Source organism: Rattus rattus, chromosome 8, assembly GCF_011064425.1.
Source record: "Rattus rattus isolate New Zealand chromosome 8, Rrattus_CSIRO_v1, whole genome shotgun sequence".
NCBI classification, from domain to species: Eukaryota; Metazoa; Chordata; class Mammalia; order Rodentia; family Muridae; genus Rattus; species Rattus rattus.
Window position 1 is genome coordinate 10833378 of NC_046161.1, and position 8791 is coordinate 10842168.

An 8791-nucleotide genomic window follows, 5' to 3' on the forward strand; every position below is an offset into this window, starting at 1 on the left:
CCTAACGCCGTCGGCCAGAAGGGAAGGGGTGGTCCCCAGGCATTGCCAAGTGTGACAGCTGAGCCCAGAATGTCTCGTGTGCTAGTGTAAACGGGAACTACAAACCTGGAAACGCACTTCTATTTACAAACAACAAACTAAGAATGGGCAGCGTTGGGCCAGCGAGAAGGCTCAGAGGGCAAAAGCATTTGCTACGCACACCAAATGACCAAGACTGGATCCCCAGACCCCAGATCTCGTGGGGGAAGGAGAACTGACTCCCTGGAGTGTCCACCAGTGTGAACGAGAGACGGGTGTGCCTAGACGCATGCATGCATACATGCACACGAACACACACACACACACACACACACACACACACACACTTTTTTAATGTAAAGTTTTAAGTCTGAGATAAAAAGGCACAGAACTGAAGAGCTAGCTGACAGGGAGCATGGGTTCTGGAGGGTTCTGGAGTGACTCTTCTCAGAGAGCGGCCTTTCCAGGGGAGGGAGGCCAAGGTGTCTCGTAACACCACAGGGCTACATGGCTTTCCACTCTACTTTCTTGGGATTTATACAAACGGAAGACAATGCCATTCAAGCTTTCGAGGTTACTTTAAAAAAAAAAAGTATTAAATATCATATATAATGTGGGGCAAATGTGTTACTATTAATTAAGATAAATACTTTTTAAATTCCCAAGCTTTAATTTCTTTCTAGATGACAACAGAAATGCACCCTAAACAAAAGCTGTTTTGGAAGTGTGCCTGAGAACGCAGGCTCTGAGAGCCACTGCTCCCGAGGACACAGGGCAGGCCCGAGGGGCTGGGCTGGGCTGATGCACCATGACACAGCAGCCCACGAGGAGCAGCCACCCCAGAGTGACAGAATGAGGGCCAGGAGAGGCTCAGTGGCAAAGGCAGCTGAAGCCCAAGCCTCAGGACATGAGTCACACAGAAGGGGAGATGGAGACCAGAGAACTGCCCGGCTCCCAGGTCCAGGGAGAGCCTAGAGTAGGAGAAGCTGCACAGGCCTGCACACACATGTACACACACACACACACACACACACACACACACACACACACACACACGGGATCGAGGAAGGTTTAGTTTTCCCCTTTATGGCTGGGTCATTAACAAACACACCCCAATGCATACAGACACAGACTTTGGCAAACTACACTTAACCTTAATGTTGTGTAGCTCTGGACTGAGCCCTTTCCTACTAGAGGGAAACAGGGAGGCCAGGGACAGGGACCGCCTGCCCTGAGAGTCCTGGGCAGTGAACATCACAGGGGAAACTCTTCTCAGAACTCCTACAAGCTGAGCTGGTGTCTCAGTTGCTACTGCTGTGAAGAGACACCATGACCAAAGCAACTTTCATAAAAGAAACCATGAATGGGGGAGCTTGCTGGTAGTTTCCTGGGTTAGTCCATGGTCATCACGCAGGAAGCAGATGGGCTGTGGGCTTGGTGCTGAAGCAGTAGCTGGGAGCTTTACTTCCTTATTCAGAGGCAGCAGCAGGCAGAGGAATGACTGAGTCTGAGGCAGGGGTGGGGGGGGTGTGAAACCTCAAAGCACCCCCCTCTGTGACACACCTCCTAATCCAGTTCTAACAGCTCCATCAACTGGGGACCTGGGAGCCCTTGTCACTCACACCGCCACTACAGTTCAGGAAGGAAGATTCCGTCCCCTGGGCAGGGTTCAGCCCTGTTTCTGGAGGAAACAGTCTGTTGCATTTCCCTAAGACAAGTTGGAAAACCCATCTAGAACTGACACGGCACAGCAGTAGGCTTGTCTGCTGGGACTGACACCAAGGACACAGTGGGGCAGTCACACTGCACTGGTGCCGTGCCTGCCTTGCCATCTGCAGCCCCAGGCCACGTACCAACAACACAGGCAGAGTCTGCACCGTTTGCCAAGATGGAAACTAGGACCTCCCCTCCCACACACCCAAGTGACGCCCCATCCACAAGGTGCTGGACCCTCCGACATCAATCACTAAGAACATGTCCTACAGCCTGGCCCACAGCCTGATTTTATGGAGGCATCTTCTCAAGTGAGGCCCCCTCCTCTCCAATGACTGGAGCCTGTGTCCAGTTGATATAAAACTATCCAGGACATCTAGGCTTCCTAGTACGTGAAATTAATCTATAACAGTCTTGATATCTTATTGAAAGAACAGAACACACCAAGTGGTAAACGTGGACTAAAAGTCACTGAAGATGGTTAGAAAATAAATGGTCACCTGCTACACGGGTGAGGTGGTTCTAGTAATGATGGAGCTGGAAAAAAACAAAATTGGTTTCTTGTTGGTTGGTTGATTTTGAGATGGGGTTTCTCTGGGTAGCCTTGGCTGTTCTGAAACCAGGCTCTACAGACCAGGCTGGTCTCGAACTCATAGAGATAGGATTAAAGGCATGCCACTGGCTTCTTTCTTAAAAGATTTATCTGAGAGTATGTGTGAGGGGCGCTTGGTCTCCCATACTCATATGAAGGTCATAGTACAAACACAGAAAATGCACCAACATGCTAAACCTTCCAAACTTGAGAGTCGAATCTGCAGGAGTCAAGCCTAGGCAGGCCCGGAGGCATGCATCCTTATACTTGGCTGACACACACACTTAGGAGTGCAAAGTCATTCTGGGAAATGAGTTCATCTTTCTGGAAACTGATACCGTTCTCATCTTCCCCTCCCCACCCTACCCCCCAGTGCAGGGAGAAAGGCAGCATCTGCAGAGATTATTATAAGCAAAATGTCCGTGTCAGAGCTGAAGTGTGGACAGAATCCTAGTGTCTGTCATGAGGGACTGCTCAACTGACTTAGGCTACACTCTGCTCTAGGTCGGTTACTGTCATCACGAAGCCAGTTGCAATGGCTCAGTAGTAAAGACACTGGCTCCCCAAGCCTAATGACTCAAGTGTGAGACCCAGGACCCAGACCCACATGAAGGAAGGAGAGAGCCCCCTTTTACATGTTATCACCTTATCAACACGCATGCATGTGGCACACACGCAACCACACACACCGATACACCGACACGGGAAATAAACGGCAACAGAACAACAATAATTTTAAAACATGGAGGGAGGGGACACTTGTGCCATGATACAAAAAGTTCCGAGGTGTTCCAAGTGGAGAGACTAGACTACCATGCCACGACTGGGCCTCTTTAAGATGGTGTACACGTGTGGATGCAGAGGGAGAAGAGGGTAGTCTGTGCAAGTACCCACTACGGTCAGCTACGCACGCAGTCACAGAGGCCTGGGTTTACTGTTTACTTTAGGAACACCGACCAGGTCAAACACCTGAGCAAGAGGGCCTGACCTCCACACCTGGCCCTTGATTCTCGGTGTGACCTGAAGGTGTGCTGTTATGGAGAAGCCAAGCATTAGTCCACACCTGTAACACAGCACCAGTTACTTGTACCAACCGAACGAAGAGTTTCTTTTGGTTCAGTTAGATTTCTCCCGGTAGGCATGGCAACAGGCATTGGAGTGGCAGCTACTGGCTACATCCTTGAAAATCAGAGCCGAGAGGAAAGAGGGCAGAGCAAAAACCCCCGCGGCCTTCACTAAGATACGCCCACCACACACTGCCCAGAGGCCTGGATGCCGATGAAGAAGGGCAAGGTGAGGGAGGGCTGGTGGGGCGGCTGGCGCAAACTCTCTCTTCTCCACCCCAGTCCACCTGTCTTCTGCACAGCGGAAAAGAAGTCTCAGAACCAACCAACCACAGCAGTTGCCCAGCTGAGTTCTGAGTTCCTACCCAGCAAACTCTAGTTCGCTGACTAAAATCTTCAAGATGTGGGCAAGGACTTGGAATTTAAGAGCAGCTCCTCCCAGAGGGTTTGCGTCCGTACTGGTGGCCGTTGCAGGGTCACTGGGGCTGACCAGCGAGCAGACCCAGACGCAGGTGTCTGCAAAGGCTACCAAAGCCACCTTGACTGCAGCAAGATCTCTCAGCTTCTGTAGCCTACATCACTCCTGAGAGGACCTACGAGTCACAGGTAGAGCGAAACCAATGAGTGGACAGTGCTGTTTCCACTGGGGACTTCGGCAGCCAAGAGAGCAGCACCATCCTATGCCCATGTGAGCTGCTTCAGGGGGGACAGGGGTTAGGGACAACACAGAGTGATGATTTTAATCAAGGCCTTCACAGATGCTCTTATCAGTAAAGGTGACACAAGCATTAATGAACAAGTTCTAATTTTAATTAAAAGTTCTAATTTTATATCCATCCCTGTCCCTCCATGCAGACTGTAGAGCACAGAGTGGTCCAGCCCACCTCCACACGGACGGCCACTCCCACTCTGGAGGGAGTGGTGCTGCTGGAGCTCTGGCAGCCACGGAAGTCTCTTACCTGTCAACTTCAACTCCCCCTGCCTCATACACTGGGAATCTTTTTTCAAAGCTCAATCCCAACACCTGAGCCCTGAACCCCTCACTGCTCCTGCGAGTGGTGGAAACCCTCCTTCTGCCTCGCCCAGCAGCAGGCTTTGAAGCACAGCCGGGCACCCCATAGAGTCCATCTAATAACTTACTGTTTTAAGGGTGTTCTACGTCCAACTGTTCTGCCGGGCCAACCCTGAAAGGAGGACTCTAAATCCTGCTTTTCTACACTCCACTGCCAAGCACCGGCAGGCTGCACGGCTGGCTCAGGAAACACCTGAGCGGACCCAAGTGGTTCACCTTTCATTCTCTCTCTCTCTCTCTCTCTCTCTCTCTCTCTCTCTCTCTCTCTCTCTCAAAAAAAAAGTTCATAAAGTAGCTTTGACGTACTGTGTAACAGGGATGGATCAATAACAGGTTAAGCGGCAAGACAGCCACATGGACAGGCTCTGTGACAAGAGTATCCCAGACAGCAGAGAGGGAAGGGTCACAGGGCCATGCTTGAAGGCTGTCCTCCCTGGCAGTGTGGTGGCCAAAATGCTTGCTTCATCTAAATGGCTCTACTACCTCTGGTTGTCTTACTTAAGGTTTCTATTGCTTTGATAAACACCATAACCAAAAGCAAGCTGGGGAAGAAAGTTATGTCAGCCTACATCTATCTCTCACGCCACACTGAGGGAAGTCAAGGCAGAAAATCAGGGCAGGAACCTGGAGGCAGGAACTGAAGCAGAGGCCATGGAGGGGTGCTGCTTACTGGCTTGCTGCTCATGGCTTTCTCCGCCTGCCTTCTTATACACCCCAGGACCACCAGCCAGAGGTGGCACTGTCCAGTGACCTGGGCCCTCCTACACCAATTATCAATGTGGTCGGAGTACTTTGTCCTTTGAGGTTACCTCTTCCTAATGATAGTGTCAAGTTTTCATAAAGCTGGCCAGCACTCTGGGGCTATTACACCCCCCCTCGTTTTATTTTACCCTCAATGTCACACAATTAAACTTCACAAGATCAACTATTGACCATGAACACTGACCTGACCTCCTAGGACTTCTGCTGCCTTCATCCACACACCTATCTTCCCCTTGAAACTCTGGAGCCCTTCAGAAGACAAGGGCATCTGCCTAAGAGTTCACTTAAGAGACAGCCAGGCCGGTGCCTTATCCTGGAATCACAGAGGCAGCAGGGTGTCACCAGGTAGCAGACAGTACCTATCCGGATGGTAAAGTCTCACAGGTAGAGAGGACCATGCCTCAGAATCCTTCCTATCCCCCACAGTGCGCAGCAAGGCTCGCACACAGCAGAAGCAGAGCCTTGCCGGCTAAACCCACTTTCCATGCCTCCCTGCAAGATGCCTCTCACACAGCACATCCATCTGGACCTGCCCGTCAGGTGCCTCAGAGCCCATCTAGTTGGGGACTTTACAGACAGTGATCAGCTCCTCCCTGCTGGCCCTCTGCCCACCCAGGTGCCCATGGCTTGCTTCTCCAGCACAGGGACATTTATTCCTGGGGTCTTGATGCCTGGCATCTGGTTCAGCCCACAGAGAGAAGGCAGGATCCAAACAACTTTGCGGTTTTCCTTTCAGCAGGACGATCCCTGCCCAAGAACCAGGAAAACGGAGAACTCACTTTGCACCATTACTTCAGCAACTTCTGCCTCACTGACCAACTCGGCCATACACGGTGCAGACTGTGCACGCCATGCCCTTTTCTAACCAAGTTTACCTCAACGCCCACCAGCCTGTTCATGTGGGAGTACTCTCTTCCCTCCACAGCCTGTTAACATCTGGGTGCCAGCAGCTTCCTGTTGCCCCTCATCTCTCAGAAGGATCCCCCATCTTCCTTCCTCTGCTCATCCCTCATGCATGTACAAGATCTGTCAAATGAATGCCCCAGTAGAGGCCCACCTCTCCCCTCCTACATCTAGAAGCTATGCATCCTCACCATTACTCATTGAATACTGTTGTCAGCCTGTCTGTCAGTCAATAACCTCCCAATCTCAGGCGAGTGTGCATGTGCCTTTCTGTAGTAATCTGACCCAGGCCCATACACCCTCAGCTTTCCAGAGAAAGCCCTCTACTCCTGGCCGACACAGTGCTTTGAGCCTCCTTTCCAGGAACATGTGTCATCTCAAGGTCTTGGAGACAGTCTCACCTGCGGTTACCCACACCTGACACAGGTGTTCTCCATGGTCGGTCCTGCCCCAGCTGCAAATGCCGTTGACCCTCCTACACCACTTAGCTGCAATTCACACTCTCACTCAGGTTATGAAGGTTAGGATAAATAAGACCACTCACTCTGCCTAATGATCTTGACCAATGGAATTGCACATAACTATTAGGACGAAATGAGAGCTTATAGGAAGGGGACTGGGTCATTTCTTCATCTTTCATTCATGGTTGGGGACCTCTCCTGCCTCCAGGGGCAGTTAGTCCCCAGCACACAGAACCCTAAGACAGAACTCAAGTATCATTTAAAGGCAAGACAGTGAAACAGCACAGGTACGAGGAACGCTTGTCTTTACATCCTCCCTGGAACCACTCGGGAAATTACAGGTGACTGTACAATTACTGGAGAGAGGAGTAGGAAGGGCCGTTTCTTGACACATCTAGCGGCAACAGGCTGAACATAAACTCCAAGCCGCAATAATGGAGACAAAGGGACTGGAAGGGGATGCTAGGAGAGACAACAGAGGTACCCAGGTTACACATGGGCAAAAAAGGCTTCAGACTCAAAATCCGGTACGACCAGGGTGGCTACATTAGAAGGGTCGTGTGGAAATGCCAGCTGTGTGCGATGAGATCTCTCAGCACCCCTCGTCAACCTCAGACAATGCCAGCCTAGCCTAGACTGCCCCTGCGCCCCCGGCCTCACCGATGGAGATCTCCTGAGCGAAGGCCAGCGAGATGAGCAGCAGAGGCAGACCCACGGCAATGCACGTGACCATCTTGTCCACTGCCAGCTCCAGTCGCAGCCCCTTGAACTTGGGCTCGGTGGGCTCCTTCAGCAAGAAGTCCGAGAACACGTACTCCGTGGCCAGGTGGGCGATGGCCATGGTCACGGCGCGCCGGGTGCCGCGGGACGGGCAGTCGAAGGCAGGCGCGGGTGCTGCGGGAAGCCGGGGAGAGGCGCCGAGTCCGCGCCCTCACCGACCCGGCGCGCGGCTTCCGGGCCGGCCCAGCATTGCACCGCCTTGGCAGTCGCTGCGCCTACCTCGCAGGGACCGCACGAGAGCTGCAGCCGCCTGGGATCGCTCCAAGCAACACAGGGCGCACGAGCCCCGAAGTCTTGGCGGCAGCGATCACACCCCGTGCTCAGCTCCCGCGGGTCCCCAGCGCGCGCGACACCAGGACTCCGGCCGCCTTGAGCGCGCAGGGACAACAACGTGCCGGGGACAAAGCTAGCTCTCCGCTACAGCTGCTCGCGCCTGCACTGCGCGCTCGGCTACGGGAACCGAGCTCTTCCGGAACCTACGCGGGGGAAACCGGGTTCCCAGGGGCGAGCAGTTTCCGGAAGCGCGCTGACGCCGGCGGAGTGGGCGCGGCCGCACGGCGACCCTAGAACCCGAACTAGCTAAGGATAGCCCCACCCTGTCTCCCTGCGGACGGTCTCGCCCCTCCCTGTGCTCTTCGCTCAGAGGATTTAAAAAAAAAAAAAAAAAGACTTCAAGAAACAGCAGATGCCAGATAAAGATCGAGATAATCTTGCGGCGATGACCTAATGTTGTAGAGGGGGGCTGCACCTTTCCAGAGTTCCGTAAGGCAGACTCATGCCCTGCCCTTTACATTTTCCTCCACCTTCCCGCCCCAAGCAGTAGTCAGGGGGTCCTTGAGGCATACCAACTGCTGTGTTTAAGGTGTTGGTGAGCTACAGTGAGCTCCTTCTGAATACCTCACTTACAGCAGACAATGAGGCATTCAAGAAATGTCCCAGCCATTTGCTGCAAATGGCCTTGGAAGGTGAAGGTGCCCAGCATAGATGCCTTCGCTGGGCTGTGTGCATCAGCGGGCTCTAAGGAGGTAACCCCAAGGCCCACGTACCTGTCTACTGGACTAGTCCTCTAAAGACCATCAGAGACCTTCACAGCCCGGCTCTGGCAAAGCTCACACTCAAATCCTTGTCTCAAACCTCAACTACTGTCTTCTACATCTCCTTGACCATAGCTGTTGGCTCTGGTGCCCAAGGTAGAAGCCTGCTACTCCATTTTTAGAGTTTCCATCACACTTGACAGCTGTGCCAACTAATTCTGAAGTGATGTGCTTCTTTTTTCTAAATATAGCAGACTGGACAGCTCGTCACCTGCACAGCCAGCAACCAGCACCCAGTTTCCCCTTCCATCACTTAACTGCTTACAGAAAGGCATCCTCCAGACCATCCAAACCGTTCTCCAAGTGGCTATGAAGTGTGGGGAGATAAAAGT

General features: G+C 52.6%; 1 protein-coding gene across 1 annotated transcript in view; it reads right to left on the reverse strand.

The window, feature by feature from the left end:
• The window catches only part of Panx1 (pannexin 1), a 37496-nt gene extending 29580 nt beyond the window's left edge, over positions 1 to 7916 (reverse strand). The window contains exon 1 of the mRNA XM_032909661.1: positions 7246 to 7916. Coding sequence (XP_032765552.1) covers positions 7246 to 7426 — 181 coding nt within the window. The 5' untranslated portion in view covers positions 7427 to 7916. The remainder of the gene's footprint in view (positions 1 to 7245) is intronic.
• Between the last annotated feature and the right edge of the window lie 875 nt (positions 7917 to 8791).